This window comes from Boleophthalmus pectinirostris, unplaced genomic scaffold, assembly GCF_026225935.1.
Source record: "Boleophthalmus pectinirostris isolate CB_2022bp ecotype Guang Dong unplaced genomic scaffold, ASM2622593v1 HiC_scaffold_12, whole genome shotgun sequence".
Classification (NCBI taxonomy): domain Eukaryota; kingdom Metazoa; phylum Chordata; class Actinopteri; order Gobiiformes; family Gobiidae; genus Boleophthalmus; species Boleophthalmus pectinirostris.
This window is the reverse complement of record NW_026571018.1, coordinates 28,728,349-28,751,749: the sequence shown is the minus strand read 5'-3', so window position 1 is coordinate 28,751,749 and position 23,401 is coordinate 28,728,349. Positions and strand designations below refer to the sequence as shown.

Below are 23,401 nucleotides of genomic sequence, written 5' to 3'. Positions count from 1 at the left end.
ACCCGACCTTTTCCACTCATCTCAATGCATAAAAACTTTTAAATGGAAAGTGTCCCTGTGCTGTTATGAGTTAGCTGATCTGAGATGACTTTCACCCTCCTTTCCCAAGTGAGGCTAATAGTCAGAGTTTGTATTTTCAGATGTAAACTGACTGAGCATGTTGGTGGTGAAGTACTGTGGGTTGGAGCCGGGCTCAAGGGGGACGGCCTCTTCGTAGTAGTCATCGGGAACAGGAGTGGTGGGTAGAGGAGGGGGGGTATCGGTGGGAGTCTGAAAAAATCCCAAAAGAGTTTCAAAGTGACAGTAACATGAACATGGCAGACCACAAATGGAAGAGTTCGGCAACTTACGGATTTATTTGGATGAGTCTTCTCCTCTTCCTCTTTTAAAAGGTCGATGGGGGAGGGAGTGAGCAAGTCACAGTCTGAGAAATATGTCAGAAGAATGTTCATTAAATAGTTGTCAATGGTCACATTTTTTTTATATAGGGCTTTTCCACCTTCAAGGCAGTCAAACGCTTTATATTAAGGAACCACTCACCCATTCACACACACACACAGCAGAGTACGCAAACACTGGGGCGAGGTGGGTTAAGTGTCTTGCCCCAGAAGACAACAAGAGCATTCATCTGTGAATCTCACTGCTCTACCACCGATGTCTTAGCCTGATTCATCATTTGTTTCACTTAATAGAAACCGTCTGACCTCGCAGCATTAGGATTCGTTCGCTCTACAGTTGGTGGGTACTTTTTAAAATTTAACCAATCCCTACTATTTGGTCGTGACGTATCTAACAGGCTAACAGGGCAAACAGGTATATTAAGCTTTTCCCAAATCCTGTAGGAAGAAGGGCAATAATGTCTTTCCCCTTGATAAAATTCACCAAACATTCTCTTTGTTCTGGCTTTGAATCCTTGATTTCGGGAATCGCTGCCAACACAGAATGCATGGCTCTTCGCTGATTGGCTGGTGCCCAGACTTGCACTTCTGCGGTTCTTGCAAACTTTCTAATGTATTCTGATTCCATAGTTGCTGGAGAGAAATGAAATTGAGCGGAGGCACTAGGTGGCGCCAGCCTGGCTACCGATGTCCAGGTCAAGAGCAGGATTTGAACTGCCAACCTACAGATCAGTGAACAAACACTGTACCAACTGAGCTATTGTCGCCCATAATAAAAGCTTTTAATTATAATTTTTGACCAAACTATAATGGAAAGATGATATAACTGATTTAACTTAGAAATAGAAGAGTTGATGTAGAATAGATTTCTAGCAGTCTATTTGGAGTTTTGAGTTGCCTATTTATAGGTGCCATTTTGAGGACCACTCAAAAGATAGAATATTTTGTTTTGAATTGTTAATTGCCATGGCACTGGTCCTGTGTGACTGTGTGTGCATTATTAATTAGTGGTGGTCAGTCATAGAGGCACCATTGAGAGTGAAAACTGACTTGCACCATTTGGTTTCACATCGGCTGTTGTAACATACTGTGCTGTATAAATAAAGTTTGATTTAAGTTTTGATTTCATCAGTAGGGTAAAACTAACCTGTCTCACGACGGTCTAACCCCAGCTCACATTTCCTATTAGTGGGTGAACAATCCAAAATGGCTCTACCAGACAAATGTTGTTAAAATATATTTGAGTCTTCTTACCAATCTCCTTCACTTTGCCAAATATAGTGCACACATTATTGCTCTCTTCAATCACAGACCTAATCTCACTCTGATGATCTCTGGACTCACCGAAATCCTCGAAGAGCGACTCCACGAAGCTTGTGCCGTTTCCATAGAGACAGCTGTTCATGTAGACGTCTGAGCCATTGACTGTGGACAGGATAAATGAGGGTTAAAAATAGGATGGAGGCCGAAGGGTTAATATCAGGATCACCGTTGTCAGTGAACGGAGCTGCAGAAAATACAACAGTGATGATGCCTTAATCAAACAGCGCACCGACCGAGCACATTTCTCATTTCAGACATTTTAATTACATCAGATAACATTAAAAGTGTCTGCGAGGTAATGGAAAACAACACTGATTTATGGCCTGTCTAATATGGATTCTTCTTTGCATGACACAGCGTTAACTTGGAATTGTGAAAACTGGGACAAATACAACTACATCTGCAGGTAGTGCTGTTGCTGTTTCCTTGCTATTTTTACTTCTTATTTTGAATTTATTATTACTGTTCATATTTTTGCTCTTTGTTATTATAATATATTCTGATGTTTGAGCTTCTCTGTCCAAATAATTTCCTTTGTGGGGAAAAATCTAAGCATTACCAAGCAAAAATTACCATTGCTGTTACTACACCTTATTTCTGTTTAATTAACTGCTACAGTGGCTGCTGCTACAAGAAGTAATTACTACTGACTCTAAAACTACTAAAATTTTTATTGCCATTGCAGGTAAGTTTGGTCTCTACATTTCATTCATTGATCTTTCAGTGTCACTAACAATTTTGTCACATTACAAAAAAATTCTATTTCAAATTTCAAAAAAGGCTTGATATAGAAAACTGATTTCAATACCACACTAAAAATTAAAACACAATTTTCATCAAAGATCAAAGACCATTTAAAACAAGTTGATCTTATTTATGCAATATTCTCAGTATTAATACTTTTTCAAATGAGTATCAAGTTTTGATCCTAGTTTAAATTATTCAATCAGTCAGATTTTTTGATAATCTTAGTTCCTTGGTGAAGCTATATAAAGTAGCTCCAGAGACCCATGTCCAGATCGTATTGACGAGGATTGCGGTCAGTAGGCTAGAACTTATATTTATAGTAAGATCAGTATAATATTTATGTTTACACTTTCTACCAGTCTGAAAATATAACCCGACATTAACTGCTTCTCCCATAATTACTTAAGTTCTGAATTTTCCCAAACCGCCCTAGAGTTATTATTATTTCTTATCTTGAGCACTTTTCTCATTACAGACCATAGATGTACATCTGATAACATGTCATATTGTCTACAAGGTAATAAAAACAACCCAATTACAATGTTTTCTCTGAGTCTGATTTGAGATTATTACAGGTATAAAAAGTGCAGTGGATTATACTAAGCCAGTGTCTGACGCCTGAGTGAGCAGTGGTCTCATTGACAAACAGTCATGAGAAGAGGAGATGAGTTGTGTCTCTCCTTTACTTTGACCTCCTTCTCTGATCCGATTTAAAGTTTACAATTCATTATCCTCTTACAGAAATCCCTTTATCCCGTCGACATACCAGAATCCACTGATAAATAAACAACACAGACCCTACACACATCTCACAAGAATATTAACCTGGCATATGAGTGTGATTTTTGTTAATTCGCTGGTGGAGATAATATAGCCAATTACGTGATTAGCAATGACACTTTGGAGGGATTTTCAACTACTGGGTGTTTAATACAAATTGAAACTGAATACGCGGCAATTAAATGATCTAATTATAGAGTAAGCCTTTACCTCAGATAGGAGGCAGATACTCTCCCTTCTTTCTCGTCATCTTGTCACTTTCAATTAGGCAAATATGATCTATTTAAATTATATATTTGTAAGTACCAGTAGTAGTATATTTGGAAAAGGTCAGATGATACAAAAACAAAAGAGAAGTCTCGATATTGTAGTAATATAAGAAAAGAAAATATTGGCCATTTGACATATTTCCTCAAACCTTGACTAATCCTTCTGACATTTACTTTAGAGACAGCTCAGTTCTGTTTCAAACTCAAAAATTTCTGGTGTTTCTGGTGTGCGGAAAGTGCAAAAGTGGTTTCTTGGCACAATATTTCTTAATAATAAATAACTACCAGGTTTGAGAGGTTTATAATTATTATATTATTTATTATTTTTATTTATTTAGGTGCACTGTGTAACTTTGGTGAGGGAGGGTCCACCACCAGCTTGTCTCCACAGAGATGTTAGTGCTTTGAAGGGTATGTTCCATAGTATGAAATAAAGCATATCTATTTCCATGATAACAGACAAGGGACGCCAAGTTACAAGTCAGATCTGTGGACATGTTACACCGCTTACAGTATGATGCATGCTTTTCATTGAACTTATGAACAATACAATACAAAACACCTATTATTATTATTGTATTAAATGTAAGATTTAAGTTTAATACTGTTATACTATGGGACATTCAAGGCAAAGCAATAACATCTCCATCTCCACGGACGTCCATCACAAAATTTACACAATTCACCTTTAATACAAATAATCAGGGGTGTAACGATATCCAAGTCTCACAATACTGTATTGTAACGGTATGATATTTATTACAATATTTTGTGGAGGCTAACAAAATTGTCAATATGCTACTTTTTCCTCTTAAAATGCTTTGACAAGACTTATTCTAAAGAACTAAGATTTAAAAGACTTAGAACTGTTATTACCTCCGCCAAGGAGGTTATGTTTTTGCCTGCATTTGTCTGTCTGTTTGTTTGTTTGTTTGTTTGTTTGCCTGTTAGCAACATAACTCAAAAAGTTATGGACCGATTCTGATGAAATTTTCAGCATTTGTTGGAAATGTGAAAAGGAAGAACTGATTTCATTTTGGGGGTGATCCGGAAGAAATCCTGGATTCTGGATCACTTTGAAATTTTAGTTAACATTGTGGTAAATGGGGCCAAAAATTTTGTTTCTCAATATCTCGGTTAATTATTGACCAAACCCCATGAAATTTGACTCAGGGATGGACAATGGGATCCTCTTTCATATTCCAAAGGCTGATCCGGATCTGATCCAGAAGACTGATTTTATCGCAATTTATATAAAAAATGGGGGTAGTCCTTGGCGGAGGTCTGCGCTCTCTGAGTGCTTTTCTAGTTTCTTCTTGTAGTCTGCACTAAAATGGAGCAAAGGATCATGGTTAATGTAGTTCCCTCTGTCTTCGCTCTGCTGCACCATAACTGTTAATTTAAGCAAAGAGACTTGTAATTCGATATATTGTGATGGTCCACGGTATTATTCTGAGAACTTTGATGATACAATATCACAATATTTCGGTTATTGTTACATCCCTATAAATAACACATACTGATAATACCAGCCTATTCAAAATGCTCATAGAAAAGTATATTTATCTTCAGAACCGTCACATATTCTGAACATGTCATTCCAATCTAATAGAGTAGCTGACAGTGTAAGATCCGTTTCATGGACACATACCGGACAGCTGCACCGACTCCAGGAGGTTTCGTACAGAGTTCATCTTGTCTGCTGTGGCTGGACTCACTGCTTCCTGGTCCAACATTTTCAACAAAACACTCAGTTCATTCACCAGGCGCTCCATCAGAACTGAAAACACACAAAATGAAAGGCAATAAAATACGACGCAAAAATCTCAAATTTTCTGGTCTGCCACCTGCTTGCCTCCATGGTGATGATATTGTTGTAATGTTTCACAGTATGGCATTACACTCATTTATTTTGCCCTTCTGGTGTGGTTGTCCCTCCACAGATCTGACCTATGACGTGGCCTGTTGGCGTCATCTGTTTGACTCGATGGACATAGATAAGTTTAAAGGTGCATTGTGTAACTTTTCTCCATTGAGATGTTATTGCTTTGTCTGTTGAGTGTTTCACAGTATGGCATTAAACCTTTCTGTGCTCATGGCGACCAAATCAAATCAAGTTACAGGTCAGATCTATGGAGAGGCAAGACTGCTCACAGTCACATTGCCAGTTTTTCTAGGTATTTGTGAGTCATAAAACCATCTGTAATTGAATACATGTAAAGTAGAGCTGTTTAATGTCATACTGTGGAACATTCCAGGCAGAGCAATGACATATCCATAGAAACAAGCAGGTGATGGACATCCAAACAAACAGTTACACAGTGCACTTTTAATGTCATACTGATAAACATTCCACGCAAGTCAATAACATCTCCACGGAGACAAGCAGAAACGTTACATAGGGCATCTTTAAGAATTGAGAATGCATTACAAATTAGGCGAGTCATTTGGATAATGTTCCTTAATAGCTCTAAGTTAAAGCATGTGTGTATCTCAGTGCCGCGCCTGTTGCAACAGCTGACAGGAAGCAAATTCTTACCATCCCATAACGTTCTATTTATTTGCCCACCATTTTATTTATTGTTTCATTCAATTCAGTACAAGGCTTCAACAGCAGCTGGCTACTAACTTCATTTCTCCGATGCTACATGCTGTCTGCACGTTTGTGAGTAAGAGTTGTTGACTTTGACAATAGTCCAGGATCTGGGACACATCCTGCCTGTGTCCTGGCTGAGATCCGAGCACGAGGGGGAGATAGGGGGTGGGGCTGCTTCCTTCCACAATTGTAACTAATGCCAAAGAAAAGTGTCTGTAGATTCACTTGAAATAGTGTTAGAAAATGGACGCACTCATTCATAGCTGTAGTCTGGGAATGTAAAGAGATAAGAAAGATCTGCCCTGCTTTGACCTTTTCAAGAATGTTTTTATACGGCAATATATAAACTTAAAGGTGCATTGAGTAACTTTTCTGGTGGAGGGTCTGCCACCTATTTGTCCTCATTGAGATGTTATTGCTTTGACTAGAATGTTTCACGGTAGAGATTAAATCCATTGACCGTAAGGGAGGCAACTACTAGCTATATTACAGGTCAGATCTGTGGAGAGGCAACCCTATTCACAGACGGAATTACTGTATTTTTGAGCAATAGAAACACGCATAATGAATCAATGCTAGATAGATGTGTTTAATGTCATACCATGGAACAATCCAGGAAAAGCGATAACATCTCCACGGAGACAAGCAGGTGACACCTTTTACATCTCAATTTCATTCAGGTATTTTTGTGTAGCCCAAAATCAAAATACCATTTGCCTCACAGAACTTCAATCCCTGTATCATTCGTTCATTCATTTTTCAAAATAAAACCAAAAATAAGAAAATGAAAAAGAAAATGAAATGAAAAAAAGGATAGCGATTCGTTTTTTCAGTTTTTGATTTTGTGTTTAAATGATGTGTTTCCGTGATTTAAACTGCGATGCCAGACTTTTGCTCCGCATACGGACTGAACCAGGACTGAGACCGGGACTGAGGCCGGGACTGAGACTGGGACCAGATCAGAACCAGACTGGGACTGAGACCGGGAATGAGACTGGGACTGAGGTCGGGACCAGACTGGGACCTGACCGGGACTGAGACTGAGACCTGGTTTAGTCCTGGTCTCAGTCCTGGTCTGGTCCTGGTTTGGTCCTGATCTTAGTCTTGATCACTGGACAGTCTACGTGGGCGCACCTCCAAGCCTGTCCTGTTTTAGTCCTGGTTCAGTACTGGTTTAGTCCTGGTTCATTCCATATGCGACGCAAAAGTCCGGCATCGCAGTTTAAGTGACGAAAACTGCAAACAGCTGTTACCAGTTTTTTCATTTTGGTTTTGGAGACAAATAATGAAGAAAATAGTTGCTTTTTCGTTTTTGTTATTTTTGGTTTTATTTTGAAAAACTAATGAACGAATGATACACGTATTCACTTAACAAAATTGTTGATTTAATTCAACCAATAGAAAGCAGCAATGAAATCCTTAACGCTTGTACATTTTTCCTGTTTGCAACTTCAACTATATATTATAATTCCATATTTCAGTTATCAAACCAGCTAAAATCTTCTTCGATGGAAAGATCATTTGTTATTACCTTGAACTGTCTGTAGTTTTAATATTGTTAGCATATTAGTCTTCCAAACTCATCCTAAAACTTCAAAACTCATAAAAGTCAAATGTAGATTTTATTGTCCCCAAACGACCTACATATCCCCAATACTAGGAACCACATTTTCAGGAAACATGAATTCTTTATTGTTTTTGGCTTGAGAAAATGCTGTGATGTATTTGTCGACACACAGAGTTCAAGTTCAAAGACACACTCGAGGTCTGAGCTCAGAGACCGTAAACTGTTTATTTGAACCACTGTGGACTACAGCGAGAAACTATTTACTTCCACTTTGTGTAAATCACTGGAGACCTAAGCCTCTTTTTGAAGCGTGTTTGCAGCTAATTACTTCCACTTAGATTAATTTAGATTAGATTTGGGATGTTTATTACTTGCACCGCAACACTTTGTAAAATATACTTTGTAAAGTTCGTTTTGGTTGCTCTGCATAAACTTATGCTACGTCATTGCCAGTGATTTCTGCGTACCTCGAAGCCACATCAAATCAAAATGGAATGCTTATTTGTTATCGTATAGAGCTGAAAAATGTTCTTCAAAATTAAACTGTGAAATATGACTTGTAATTCATCTCAGAGTTAGAGGGAAGGCCGATGAAAAATGAACTTCGAAACTGAATCCCACATTTCAGAACACGTTTGCGGAAATCTAAACTACAGAATACAAGTTTTATGGTAAGACACCATAAAGACAGAAAGATTTTGTTCTCTAAAGTCAAAATACAAGCTTTATAATTGTAGTTTTTGCAATTCTCTAACAGCACATTTTCAGTTTGATTGCATCTAATCTTGCAGTTCTATTTCAATGAGAATATAAAATAAAACAAAACTCCTTTCCAGCCAAAGTCCTGCTAAAACCTGGATGGACTCCCAGGCTTGTAAATTACTTACACGAAACAATATTGTGTAGCTATCTCACTGACAATAATAAAAAAGTTTGTAAACAGACAAAAACAAAATGATACTTAAAGCTTCTGTAATGAGATTGGCAGACCTGGTCCTGTTGTAATTCTCCCATAACACCACTAGAGGCTATCTACGTTACTGCTGTTTGATAGTTTAGCCAGACAGGAGAAGACAAGAAGAGGCCTGTCATAATAATTACTTTCGCATACATTCTCTTTGCAATAATGGTCAATTTTTTGTTATTTTTGTTGTAATACGATAAGTAACTTTTATGGCTTCATTCTGCGATTTATTTGTTGCAGCTCATGCCTTTAAATGATTTCTCTTTAGTAATATATCGTGCTTCGAAATGTGTGGTCATTACAGGTCTAGAGGTCATATCTGCCATCTACTGGTGAAAAAAAACTCAAGCTTTAAGAAATAGAAACACTTTGGCTAAGTTAATGAGTAAATTAGCTCTATAGGCCCTGGTCTGACCTCTTTAATTTCTCACAGTGATCTGATGTGGCCCGTCTATACAGAGGTGTCAATGTGCTAAATGTGTCCAGAGAAACACAATCTGGAGACACATTTGTTGTCGGCCCGAGACCCGCCCTGTGCTATTTAAACTCTTAATCAAGCTGGTATTTAACTATGAGCCTCTGCTACACTGTCGGCATTGGGATCGTGTTTTTATCTTTATTAGAAATTTGGAAATGTGAACAGGGTAAAGGGTAGGCTATTTATTACCATTATATATACACATTTAAAAAAAAATGTTTTTACAAATTGCTTTCTTTAATGTATGGAGCTCAACGGTGACAGCCCACCCCATGGTTCTGGAACTAAATTTGTCATTAATTTTTCTCGTAGACTTCACAAAAATAAAAAAGTATATTAAAAGTTTGAAAGCTTGCTCAGGGATAATCAGCTAAATGGTAACTAATGACCACAAGATCTATAATTTTATTCATTTATAATTTTATTTACTTTATAAACCACAAAGTTATTAAAACGTTTCACATAATCTTGCATTTTAAATGGACTTTGTGGACTTAAAACAGTCGCATTATGGATGAAAGTTGGCACGTAGCTGCTCTTTTTAATCAAGAGGTCCAGCCAGTCCTCTCTGCGTAAAGGCATGTAGTTTGAATTGTGTTTGTATGGTTTATGTTTAGGAAATTTACACACTCATTTTAGCTATTTTTTTAATGAGAAAACCATGATTGATAAGTACCAAAAGAAATATGATGATTTTTTTTTTTGTCATATTGCCCAGCCCTATATATTTGGCATCACTTTGGAGATTGCTTTGTGCTATATGAATACAACACAGCAGAAACTCAGCCCAGGATTTGTTGACCTTACTCTACCTTTCTATAGTTTAGTTTTTCGATGTCCATTACTAAAGTCCCTCATTGTTTGTGACCACCTCCAAACTTTTGTAAAAACATGTTGTAATCAAAGACTTGGTACCACCAGGGTTAGACAAGGATCAAAAATGGCATTATTCTTTCATCTTGGGCACAAAGTGACTCAGAAAAGGGCCCTCTCTCACATCCCCTTCAACAATGCTCCATTGTCTTCAGAGCGGCCAAAATTAGAAGGACCACAGCGCTACGGTCAGACCAGTGCAAACAAAAAACAACACAGGAACTTACACCCACACGGCAGGGCTGCTGCTGCTGCTGTCCCCAAGGTGGAGCGGGTGTGGCAGCTGTCCCCACTGACAGTTGCTGTAGTTTATTGTGTCAGTAGAATAAAATGTGTGCATGCATTGATCTCTGTTGTAATTTTGTCATACCTAAAGTTGTATTAGTTAAGGTGCACTATGTAACTTTTCAAGACACAAGCGAGACCTGTTACCTGTTATTTTATGGTAATATAGTGCTGTCTCTGTGGTGACCAATAAAGCCACATTATGACCCTTGAAGCTGGGTCCCTCTCTGCTGCCCTCTGGATCGGTGGGCTCTGGGTTAAACTGCAGCTGTTGTGCCCGTGCAGCTGTGCTTTTCCTGCTTTGCCACTTTATACATTTCAGATCTGCCTTCATCTCTCCTCTTCTTCATCGCTCCACCATTTTATATTCCTTTTCTTGTTCTCCGGCGCCCTGCTGCGTCCTTCATCCTGTCACCCCTAAAGCTTCAAACTGAGTTTTTTGGGAGAAGTCAGCTGTGAGGGATGTGATAATAAGCTGACTAACTCAAATTATAGACCTGCGTCTCTCCACTTCTTCTCCTATGTTTGAGAATAAACTGAGCACTAAAAATAGAGATGATCAGTGACAGTGTGCTGAAGTCACCGAGGACATTCACATTCAGCCTTTGTCCTGATTTCAGAACAGACAAACTTAGCGCTGAGGAGGCAAAAGTTTAGTCATTGAGAAAATCATAGCTTTCAGTCCTTCCGTTCTGAGGGTGCCTTTCCAAATGATCTCTGTAATGATTTGTATGGGTTTGTTAAGGGTTTATGCCTTCACTTTCCTATTGCAAAGTTGTTTTTTTATTAAGGCTTGGCACTGGCACAATGACACATTAATTTGCTTGTGTCCATTCATGACAGGATTCTTACAGCTATGCGAAGAATGAGAAAATTCTGAAAGTATTATCACTTTAAAAAGTCAAACTGTATACTTATGTCTTGAAATACATTTATAAATAAAAATTTCAACCACAGAGTTTATGTGAAGCATTGCACGGTCTATCTAACATATCTTTGCCACCACCTGGTGCAGTTTTAAATTTCTCACTCACTCACTTCCACTTTTCTGTCTTTTTTTCCTCTCTCTCACTCTCTCTCTTCCTGCTTCTCTCGTTCCCTCTCTCTCTTCTGTCTGTCCCTGATCTCTTCACATACTGCTCTGTCTCTGGAGACCTGGGGGTTCAGAGGCTGAGAATCAGCTGTTCTTCAGGCTGCGCTCACTCACTCCACAGAGGGGCCATTGTGACCCCCCCTCCCAACACACACACACCCACCCTCCTCACCCACTGTTAACATGGACATATTCAGCACACAAGCACTACTGACAGGATTCATGTGGAATTCAAATATACGATGAAATGCAGTCACAAGACTCTAGAAAGTTATTAATTATGTCATCTACAGCATGTAACTCAAGGCCACTCTGTTCAAACACTTTTTCTCTATAAATACTATAATAAAAAAAGGAAAGTTCATAATCAGATGTTTTCTTTTAAAATGTCATGGTCTGTATAGAACTACTATAAGTGTAATCTGTAATAGTGTTATTATACCTCCAATGGACACTTGAAGCACTTTACATCAAGGAACCACTCGCCCCATTAACACACCAGTGTACACCAGCATAAAGGTGAGGTGGGTTAAGTGTCTTGCCCTACAACACAACAACACTATGCTTTTGCGGCAGCTGAGATCAAACTATCAGCCTATGGGCCAGTTCATCTGACCGCTGCATTAACTTTGCATTTCCGCCCAAATTATGACAGCAAATATGACAATAACATCCTCCTGAAAACAGAAAGAGCAGAGTCTACTGTTTGCATCACACCCCCAGGAAAAGTATCAGTAACTTCAAGTAATATATTGAAATGTTTAATAGTCTATTTCTTGATTTTCTTCTGTGTTTTCAGTATGCTCTTTTTTCAGAAGGAGGTCAGTCATGGGACCAGAGCATGCGACTCCCATTTGAACTGATTTGTACAGCTCGCAACACAACAGCCATAACTCACCGCTGCTGCACTTTATTTGAACACATAATGTACCAGGCCGATACAGAGATGACACTTTTATCCCTCTAACCTCAGTTCTACCTCCTCTTCATCACATGTTTAACTAGAGCCACTTCACAGCCCCATCAAAGTCAGACCTGAATACTGAAAACGACATAAAAAGGCGTCATCTTGGAGAAGAGATGTAAAGATTCAGCTCGGTAGTTTATCACGTTGACAGGTGATAACACGAGAACGTCACTGGAACAGACTGCAAAGACATGGAGATTTGAATTATGAAACACTGCTTAACATGAACTTAAAATAAAGATTAACAGTGTAATTCTTCTGATGGGGGAGTCTGCCAAATGCTTTTATTGCTTGTCTAAAAAAAAGTCCACAGTATAGCATTAAACTTGATATATGATATACTGTAAACACACCAGATTGCATTAGTCAGTGCAAACGTTATGGGTAGCTTGTTCGATTCTCGCTCAAGGTACAATCATTGTGTCCCTGTGCAAGCCCCCATTGCCCATGACAGAGCAGTGAATGGAAGGTTATCAGATACATATATAAAAAGAGCCAAATCAACTGCTGCGACAAAAAAAATAACAGTCACATGATCAAAACTTCCAATTTAATGACTATAATGACCTAACTGACTTCACTGTACAGTAATTACATGCAGGAAAATAGGATTACATGCATGAATCACTCTAAATACAATTTGGAGTGGGTAAATGAGAAGTAAAAAAAAAAATTAAATATGGTTGAAAGCTCTTAAACATACATTTTTCACATCTCCCTTAAAACCAAATTATCTCTGCTCACTTTAATAACATGTGAAGAATGAGAGAAAAAAAGCAATTAAAAAAAAAAAGCAATTGAATTCTTGCAGTTTACTCTTACTTTGTATAGCATTGTTTTCAAAAGGCAAATGTATTTTGCTGCTATTAAAATATTACTTGATCCTCTTTGACAAATTCCACTATACAAAACTTTCAAGGATGGTATCTGTAGAAGAAAGTAACAAAAGTATGGATATGTGTTTTTGCAAATCAACTCTCAACTCTGTATCTTTACCTCCGCCAAGGAGGTTATGTTTTTGCCGGTGTTTGTCTGTTTGTTTGTTTGTTTGTCTGTTAGCAACATAACTCAAAAAGTTATGGACTGATTTTGATGAAATTTTCAGGATTTGTTGGAAATGTGAAAAGGAAGAACTGATTTCATTTTGGGGGTGATCCAGAAGAAATCCTGGATTCTGGATCACTTCTGGGCCAAAAATTTTGTTTCTCAATATCTCGGTTAATTATTGACCAAACCCCATGAAATTTGACTCAGGGATGGACAATGGGATCCTCTTTCATATTCCAAAGGCTGATCCGGATCTGATCCAGAAGACTGATTTTATCGCAATTTATATAAAAAATGGGGGTAGTCCTTGGCGGAGGTCTGCGCTCTCTGAGTGCTTTTCTAGTTTACTACTACTTTTACAATATACTCACTAGGGGTGTCCAAAAATATTGATATATCGATATATCGTTTAATGTGATGATACAGTATCGATATTGTGGGGCTGCTGTATCGATATATCTCCAAGAGTATTTTTTTGTATATTTTACTAAATTATTTTGTTATAGCGCTACTGTTTTGTTGCTTGTTCAGAAGAGGGAAACTTGTTTATTTGACACATTTGACATTTTCACTGTTTTTGATGATTAAAATCTTTGTGTTTTTTATATTAACTTTGTAGAAGAAGTGGTTTGACAAAGACTTTCAGTATCACAGCCATGATTTAGCCTTTATTTTTTACTGAACCGTATCCAATCGAACTGAAATATTGAATCGTATCGAATCGTAAGCTCACTGTATTGAGATATGTATCGTATCGTGGCCTATGTATAGAGGTATGTATTGTATCGGCAGCTTCTTATTGATACCCAGCCCTAATGCTCAACAATGTGATTATCAAGCAGGACAAGCAGTCTTATTCTGTATGATAAACATGAGTTCCTCCAGGCAGCAGCTGGAGACATTCTTTCTCCACATTTCCACATGACCTTGACTGACAGAGTCCGCTCACTTAAACCCCAAAGTCTAAAGTTCAGACTCCAGTCCAGTCCCAAATCTTAGGCCCAAAAACCAGATCCAAACCTGCCCTGTGGAGACTCCCCAGGCGGACTGCACACACACTTGACTCACACATCCAAATAGCCTTGAAAAAAAAAAAAGCAGTAGCAGCAGCTGGTCAAAACATGATCTCGTATTTTAATGTTTACCACTTGTTCAATGTGTGTGTTTTGAGGCATGTTTTGGTGAGATAAATCAAAGGGCGTTGAGTCTTTCTGACTTTTTAAAATTGTATCGACATATTTACATCATTGCCTCACTGTTCTGTTGCGAATGTTGACCTTTTTATTAAGTATAACCATATTTTTGTTGTTGCTCTTGTTGTTTGGTCACAATTCTTATTCCATTGCTGTTTTTCTTATACCGTTTCTTTTTAAAATGTTTTTGCAGCTATTTTGTGGGATTTTGACCCCTGTACATGGAGCCCGTATGCCCTCCCCAGTGTGTCATCCATCGTATATACCCAAAGCAGATGGGGAGGCCTCTGCTTCCTCTGAGCCATAACAGAATAAGTGAAAGGTAATCAATGAAAGAATGAACGGAATGCAAACAGGAAGTGAGGAAGAGCCCATAACATCACTGGACAAACAGACATTAACTGAAGGCTGAATATGCTTTGCTTTGGTATGCCTGGTTTAAATTAATTAAGCCTATAATATTTATGGAGATCGAGAAATGTAAAATTACTATTGTTATGTGTGTTTTGTTGTAATAGTGCAACTTCCAAGGGTGTAGTAATTAGAAATCATGTGCAATATGAATTTTCTCATAGATTTGTGGAGACTGGATATGGTTCAAGGTTATAACCATTAATGGGATGTAATCATTTTGCAAATAAATATTCATATAATAGAACTAACTACTAACTTAATAGTAATCATTATTTTGTATTTGAAGGTAATTCAATTTATCTGCATTAGTTTCACATGTGACCGTTGCAAAAGCACTAAAGGGAATTTTACAGGAAATGTCTCAAATTCCTTGATAAACAAGTATGAGTTTTGTCTAGTGTTTTTTTATGACACAAAAATGTACAGCCTGGAGTTGTTGTTGTCTCTCTTCTTTCCCCTCTCTCTCGCTTTCTTTCCCATTGGCCCAAGTCTCTGTAGAGCTGAAGTTTCCGCATCTTTCCCCTAGTTCGTCCTAAACTCTTTTTGGCTTCTCCAGACACCCTTCCTCTTCAAACAGGGGTCAAAGTTCAAGTCCTGGCAGTCCCCGGCAACTCACTCCAACAAAAGTCTACTTGAGAGATACAGCATCCTGTAATTCATATTTTCATGACAAGACATGGATGGTGTCATTGCACGCCTGAGGTTTAGCACTGAGAGGGGCCATTTAAAAATCCCATTTAGATCAAAGTGACAAAGACCTTTAAAACAAGCAGATGACGTATTGGACATTCCTCTTGTATCTTATCACTGTCCACAGATAGAAAATGTTATGGAGATGAGTAGGAGTACCAGGGACCCCAAAGTGCAGTAACGATGTAGGCAGGGCCATATCATATTGTTGTATTATTATCATAGTATTATCAATATATTCTGGAGATGTCTTTGAAATGTTTCTGCCTTATTGACACAGGTAATGCAATGACTAATTATACCAATTAGCAAATTCATGACCTAGAACACAAAAATTTGTCAGTTGATGTCATTTAGATAAAGCTAGTCACCCACAAGCAACTTTAGTCTGCTAATGTTTAGCAACATTAGTCTGCACAGTCTGACTTTAGTCTATAAAAACAAGGAATTTTAAGTAAAGTTAATAATCCATAACATGCACAATAGGAGAATTCTCGAGCTAGGCACTCCTGTCCATAAACCATCTGAAGGAAAATAAAGCTCTGCAAGTGAACTTTTTCTAACTCCACATGTAGCTGTGACTAAACAGTGGGTATCAGTAGAACACTTTCTCTGTGTGTACATACATAGAAACTACAGGCACAAGGCCTGTTGTTGAAAAATGGGTTACAGTTTAACCAACGAACTCTGTGACTGAGGGCACAAAAGAGGAGGGGAGGAAGAGGAAATGTATGGCTCATGTGTAGGTCAAGGCTGGTCACTTTGCATCCTGTCCAGAGTAAAGATATGCTGCTACTTTAAGCTCCAAACTAAACTACACCAGTGACAGTTGTAAGACTTATATGAGTGAGTTTTTCCACTGCACAAATGCACAGCTGCACAACTTTTTGGCACACACCTCCAGCTTGTGTCATCAAGTTACTTTTTCTTTGTGTAGTGGACAAATATTATTTCATAGAACACACCCACATAAATATCTGATATTAGTTTTAAACCATAGAACTGCTCCCAGTGCCAGGAAACAGAACTGATCAATTAAAGCAATATTCAGATTAAGCTGCCTGAGGGCCACAGGCCACATGGGTGCAAATACGTCATATTATTGTGTATGGCTATAATAAGCACTTGCATCAACAGCCTTCACCTTATCTTTCACACAATAGCCTTTGTTTTGCCTCTCACTGGCCTACAGGCTCTGCTCCATCACCTGGAGTAACATAATGCAGTTTCCTGCCTGGGTCTGTAGCCTCAGGCCCGGGACAGAGCGGCCATTGAGCCGCTGCAGCCTCCAGCAGTGTCGCTTCCAACGCGGCACTCCGGAGTTGGGCTCGGATTGCATCACTGCCGTGCTCTACCTGAGGATGCCTCTCTTCCACCGTGCGCTATTACGCACGGCGCGCAAACCGGAGCACGTACATGCACGCGCGCGCATGACGTCAGCCATCCGTTACTCCGTTAAACCGGGAGCATGACGATGACCTCAGCCCGGTACTACGGCTCTGTTTAGGACGGACTTCGGAAACACAGAATCACCTATAGCGCCCATGCAGACCAAGCGCCTTTACAACTGCTACACACTTACTCACTGGTTATTCTGGTTATTGCAACAGTCTCCCTTTAGTCTCAAAGTTGCGATCCCTCATGCAAAGGAAAGATGTGCCATGCCAAGTCTATGTTAATAATGCATAACGTCTAATACATAGACGAGCTCCTAAAGCAGACGGGCCACACATATTTCTTCTAACGGCCACAGCGTTCGTTTGGCACGGGACAGTGACCGGAGCGCAGTTTCACTAAAGTCTGAACAAAGCTAACTTTTACTCACCGCTTTGTCGCTTTGACTCCATGACTGCCGCTCTCCAGGCCCCGTCACCCCGCTGTTTCCTCTAACAATTCCTGGATTGTTTCATTCAAAAGTGACTTTTATTAACATACGGGGCGTGTTCTGAGACACAGGAGCTCTGTAGCCTCTGTGCGGCCGTGAGTCACTTGGGCCAAAGCTGCTTCTGAGGTTTACTCCAGATCCGCCTGGACCCGGGGCTGCGCGGTCCTAGCGCCGGAGTGTTTCAGAGCAATACACAAACACAAGCGTGACATCACACCTCAGGAGTACCTTAGGAACACAAGTGGAGAGGTGGATGAGATCATATTTAGTTTATATAACACATCGTGCAATAGTTAGGCTTGTTTGATGGCAATGTCTATCATCACCTACCTACCCTTTTGTTGTTCCCCCTTCTTATCACTGACTTCGGATCAGGTTACACAGCAGTTCTCTGATATAGATAGGAAAGGTTGGTAATTTGAATGTCCATACTGCTTGTGTCCTTCGGCAAGACACAATGTGGCGTGTATGAATGATGTGGAGCACCACGCTGATGTAAGTGTAGATATTTCCATGTCAGTCCACTAAGTCAACATTAAAACCATGGAATATTTTGTGAGACTCCATGTGTCACTTCATGGGTAAATAAATCAGCTATTATATTATAAAATCAATAGTATTTATTACAACATCTTTCTGTGAAACAGAACTTCCATTCAACATCATATAATACACACAATGAGAACATATAATTAAATTTGAATTAATAAACATAAAAGGAGGCAAAACTTTTGGTTGTCTTTTTTACAAAACCAACAAAACAATGAGAAGATTCACGTTAAAACAGTATGGATTTAAGGGACTTGCGAACAGTGGCCATCTCCTGTTGCTGCTGTGAACACAAGATAAAAACAAAATGTCTTAGATTTTAAACATACTTTACATTAAATGAAATAGCAAAAAAAAAAAAAAATAATAATAATAATAGAATTATAATTATAGTATATGTAACTTCTCCGGAAGTGTTAACTGTATGATTCCATGGAAACAGAAAGAAACCATACTTTGGAACATTCTCCACAAACATAGACAAGTTTTTGGCATACTGTTGAAGGTTATAGAATAAAGAACATTTCCATGGAAACAAGCATGAGTAGGTCCTTCTGGCAAAATAAGAGAGTCATGTTTGTGGAAATGCAAGTTTGCTCAGAGAAAAGATGTTTTTCAGTGGTATAAAAACATCCATAAATAAATCAGGCATTTATTTGAGTCTCAGTATGTAACATGAGTTTAAGTTTAAAAATGAAAGCTTAACTATTAGTTATTATTCAACTTTTCACAGCTAATAGCTGGACAGTTGGAGGTTTGAACCCTCTGTAGTCTGATGTAGAAATTTCATTATACTGTATGTACTATACTGTACTATGTGTGCCATGTATTCATTTCTCCTCCAGCGTATGGGAAGCATGTGAGAATGCTAAGGGTTTGGAGGTGCTACAAGTTATTCAAATGTCATAACATCATAATGTGTTATTCCACTGACTGTGTCCATAAGGATCTTCTTCTGCAGTGAGGCCAGCTCCTTCCTCAGCTCCTGTTGCGCTCCCTGCAGAAACGTCTCATGGCTGTTCTCCATCTCCTCCATGCTCTAATAAAAAAATACCAAAAAAAGGCAATTGTCACGCTAGTAACGTTATGTCGCAATTTCAAAATTCTTTGTCATTTCTTTCATTTATCAAGTCTGGAATAGTCAGTGACCCAAAAACACAAGATATCAACATTAGATATTATATTATAAAATACTTTGAGATATTTGTTTGAATTTTGTTGCTGAAATGTGTGTAGTTGCTTTTCATGACTGGAGACTTGAATATACAGTACTTGTGGAATGGAATGTAAGTTAACCGGCCTTCACAAATTGCTCATATATCTCCCTGATCGTCTTCAAATTCTGGTTTTGTACGACTCTGGCCTGCTGCAAGACTTTCTGCTGCTGCCTCCACAGATTCTGAAAAAAAAAATCCAAAGATGAGATCAGTGGATTTAAAAAGAGATGTGTAGAAATTCCTTTTCAATAACCAATTTCACAGATACAGTGTGAAACTATTTACTAACTCTATATAAAGAGTGCAGATGACCCTTTCGTATTGAGCGCTGTATATACTGTGTATATGAATAGCAGACACATCTTGACTTGCTGCATGTTTAGGTCCCATTAAATAAAATGTAAACTCTATAGTGGGCACTGACATTGAGCCTCTCCTCCTGCTCCTCGGCTATCTGTGCCTCGGCCTCCCACTGCTGTAGGGCCACCAAGAACTGCTGTGAGTACTGCGCTGTCACCTTCTGTCTGAACACAGCAAAGGAATTATACTTTACATTATTATCATATTTTATTAATTTTTTTTATTGTGTTACTATTCTATTTGCTCTTCTTAGTAAGATTTTTGTTAAAACTGCATTTCTGAGTAACTGTAAATACTTCGTCTCATCTAACATTATAACACTACAGTATATCTTCTGTTACTACCTGGAACTGTCACAGGGGGGCAGAGTATATACTATCCAGGAAGAGAGCAATAGCTTGGACTTGAAGTATTGGCATTTTTTTTACTTGATTAATTAATTAAAAAAAAACTTATTAGTCATTAGATCCTGAAATGCTATTACTACTACTACTACTATTTACTACATATGTCTCAGATGACATTGCTTAAGAACATCTAGATATTTAGATTATTGAATGAAGATACACACTATTACGGGACAGGACATTTAACAGTTAGATACATGTTTTTTTTTTAGTTTTTTTTTTTATGGTAATGGTGAGAGTATACCTTTGAGAATGATAGTTGTTCCAGAGCTGCTCCAGTTTCTCTTGACTTCCCTTCATGTACTTTTTGGTCAAAGCTTCCAGGCGTTTCTTCTTAGCCTGCACTGACTTATTGATATCAGCTACAAACACAGATAGACATTATACACATTATGGTGACTGCTACTGGTGCAAATTCATAGAAATCAGTGATTTCTCTGGTGCAAATTGACTTTTGACTGACTATATTATTTCTGATTCTTTATATTGTTTGAACCAAAAAACTAAAAGGAAACATACCCCCAAATTTCTCGATCATGGACATGACTTCATTTCTGAAAGGAGAACAAAACGCATAACCATGTCATTTTTGCTAGGGGAGTCCGCTACCTGCTTGACCCCATGGGGATGTTCTTCCTTTGCCTGCAACATTCCACAGTATGGCATTATATCTAAGACAGTCATCCACCAGACCAAATTGCATGTTAGGTAAGTGTAGAGGTGTGCCCCTCACAAAAAGAATGCATATCTTTCGGTATTTATTTTGATAAAACACTATTACTTTGACAATGCCACTACGGAACATTTCAGACAGGATATGGGTAGGGCCCTTCACAAAACAAGTTACCTCATGTACCTTTAATTTAAGAAAATATTTGAAACGTAATATTTAATCTAAATAACATATATATTTGTACAGAATTTTATTTACTTTTATTTCTATAGAAATTAACTGGAGTTAAGTCGAAAAACAAAAGTAACAATCTAAAATGTCTTATCTTATTTGATCAAGTAAAACTCCTACCCCACAGCACTGGGCTCCTCTTCATCAAAATCAGGAGAAGGATGTTTTTTGGCTATTTTTTTGTTTATGACTGGAGTTTCATCTTAAGAAGAAAAAATAGGTTAGCTCTAAATTAAACTGGGTTAAAAGTTAGCATTTAGCTTCTCATTTTAGCTTCATTACCTTCGCTGGTCTCCTCCTCTGAACCAATCAACTCTTTCTTATCTTCATCTTCTTCTGTAAAATCAAAGAGCTTTGCTTTGTCAGATTTCTCGTCCACATGTTTTTTCTTCATTTGTTTCCAAGCTGAGGACATATTTAGTCTGTCGTTCTTTTGTTTCTTTGAAGAGAGGAAAGATTAATATAAAGTTTAGAAATAGCAAAACCTGTTGTCGGAATTTCGCGCCGCTGTGAGCGAGTTCAATTTTTTCATTGGATAAAATAAACCGCGTTCTTTTTTCTGATTGGTCGGAAATGACATAGCAACAGATGATGATCACACAAACCTGCACTAAAAGTTTAAAGGCCCATTTCTTTTTCTTTCTACTTCAAATTTATCACCGCTAAAACGCCTAGTTCTCCACATACAATATTTGTCCAAGTTTAATGCTTAACAGACAGATGAAAAGCATTCCTCTCTTCTCAGCATTCAGATTTTAATTCTATTTATTTATTTAATTAGGCTATATGTGGGCCTACATCATAGACTATATGCCGGATATGATTCTTTTTTATTATCTTCGTCTCAGCTAAACCAAACAGACAAACGAAGAGGAGACAGGAATTATTTTGATTTTGTTTATTTAAAAACTGTGGACAGATGTGATGTTGCTAGGTGTAAATATCCCTTTCAAAACACTCCCACACACATTCACACAAGTAGTCCCTGAAGAAGAACTGTTTTCATGTTTAGATTTCAGTAACTCCATATTTGGGCATCATTAGCCTTTTTCTTATTCTTATGCCAAAACAACTACCCACATCTCTACTTGCCATCTCCTTGCCTGTGCACATTCAAAAACAGTCTAATTATTCTCCGCACGAAACCCCTCAAATGTGACGTGCCTGCAGCCCTCTTGTCCTCCCTCTCCATGCACCCTTTAGTCCCTCTTGACCCCAATACTAAAAATAATCCTTTACTTTCCCTACTTTGCTTTTCCTTTTCCAACTCTAACATAGAACATTAATCAGTCCTACACCGGTTAATATTTCCCCAAATGCAATTAATAGGTCTGAAGCAGTTCATATTTTTGTTGTTACCATAGACTGAATATATGCAGTCTATTGTTACATATAGAAAAACTAATGTTATGTTTAGTTGTTAAATGGAAATGACTGTAGAATCTCCCTTTCACCTTCATTTGTAAAATTAGCCTATCCATGGGTTTCAGAATCATTAAAAATTAGGATTGTTGCTATACTGATTAGTGTTTAAAAACAAAAATTATATTTGAATCGGAAAAAAGTCCTCAAATCTAAAACAGGAAGATGAAACCTATAAATTAAATACATGTTATACTCATGGATAGGCATTGTCAAAGCCTACATATTTGACCAGTCACTGTAATTCTAACAATTTCTACCACATATCTACCATAACATAAATCTGAAATAAATTACAAAATAAGACATAATTTGCATTGCTGATGTTGCCGTGAAGCAAGTCATTGTAATATCTTAATAAAATCTTAATAAATAAATAATTTTAACTGTACAGTCATATTTAAATAACCAACCATAATCCATATAATAGAAAACAGTCAACAACGTTCTCTTTTTCACAAGGATAAAAAACAATCACAATTGCCTTTTATGGCGGGGATTATGCTTGAATTGATGTCCAGTCACTGCCCTCTTGTGGTCACACATTGAAATGCAGATAACTCCTTAATCAAGTTGTGATTCAGGATGACTCATGTTTTACTCATATTTGCCTTCTTTCCGTTTAGTTTTGACACATTTCGATTTGACCACTGATGTATTGCTTTAAAAGAACAAAAGAAAAGTGTGTCCCATTGCTACTTTAGGGACCAGTGAGTAGTTCTTTGTGTAAACTTTATTTATATGGGACTGGACAGTTGTGACTGGAGGTGTTCAGAAAAGTCTGACTTGTTTTTTCAGCTCATTCTTCTTCCACTGTGCGAGGCGGTCGAAGGCTGACATTGGCATCCCAAAAACTCTGTGAAACTCTTCTGGGGAAAGATGCCGCTGGAACACAAACACATTTTATTTTTGTTATTATAAAAATACCAGAAGGTTATTAGTTTACTTTTATTTATATTTTCAAAATTAATAG

General features: G+C 38.0%; 3 protein-coding genes across 3 annotated transcripts in view; all 3 read right to left on the bottom strand.

Moving 5' to 3' along the window:
• Positions 1 to 17,652, bottom strand: part of afap1l1b (actin filament associated protein 1-like 1b) — a 30,843-nt gene extending 13,191 nt beyond the window's left edge. Inside the window, exons 1-5 of the mRNA XM_020920054.2 lie at positions 17,510 to 17,652; positions 5,169 to 5,297; positions 1,743 to 1,823; positions 351 to 424; positions 153 to 270 (exon numbers count right to left, since the gene is read on the bottom strand). Of these exons, the coding sequence (XP_020775713.2) occupies positions 153 to 270; positions 351 to 424; positions 1,743 to 1,823; positions 5,169 to 5,297; positions 17,510 to 17,531 (424 nt within the window). The 5' untranslated portion in view covers positions 17,532 to 17,652. The remainder of the gene's footprint in view (positions 1 to 152; positions 271 to 350; positions 425 to 1,742; positions 1,824 to 5,168; positions 5,298 to 17,509) is intronic.
• A 534-nt stretch (positions 17,653 to 18,186) lies between these two features.
• Positions 18,187 to 21,465, bottom strand: sycp3 (synaptonemal complex protein 3). Its single transcript, XM_020920112.2, has 8 exons — positions 21,289 to 21,465; positions 21,127 to 21,208; positions 20,622 to 20,656; positions 20,347 to 20,464; positions 19,760 to 19,859; positions 19,419 to 19,517; positions 19,053 to 19,157; positions 18,187 to 18,401 (listed from the first exon to the last, which is right to left on the bottom strand). The coding sequence occupies exons 1-8, from the start codon at positions 21,419 to 21,421 to the stop codon at positions 18,348 to 18,350; spliced, it is 726 nt and encodes a 241-aa protein (XP_020775771.1). The 5' UTR covers positions 21,422 to 21,465; the 3' UTR covers positions 18,187 to 18,347.
• A 1,462-nt stretch (positions 21,466 to 22,927) lies between these two features.
• LOC110155906 (actin-binding LIM protein 3-like) overlaps positions 22,928 to 23,401 on the bottom strand; it is a 64,995-nt gene continuing 64,521 nt past the window's right edge. Inside the window, exon 24 of the mRNA XM_055148596.1 lies at positions 22,928 to 23,313. Coding sequence (XP_055004571.1) covers positions 23,200 to 23,313 — 114 coding nt within the window. The 3' untranslated portion in view covers positions 22,928 to 23,199. The remainder of the gene's footprint in view (positions 23,314 to 23,401) is intronic.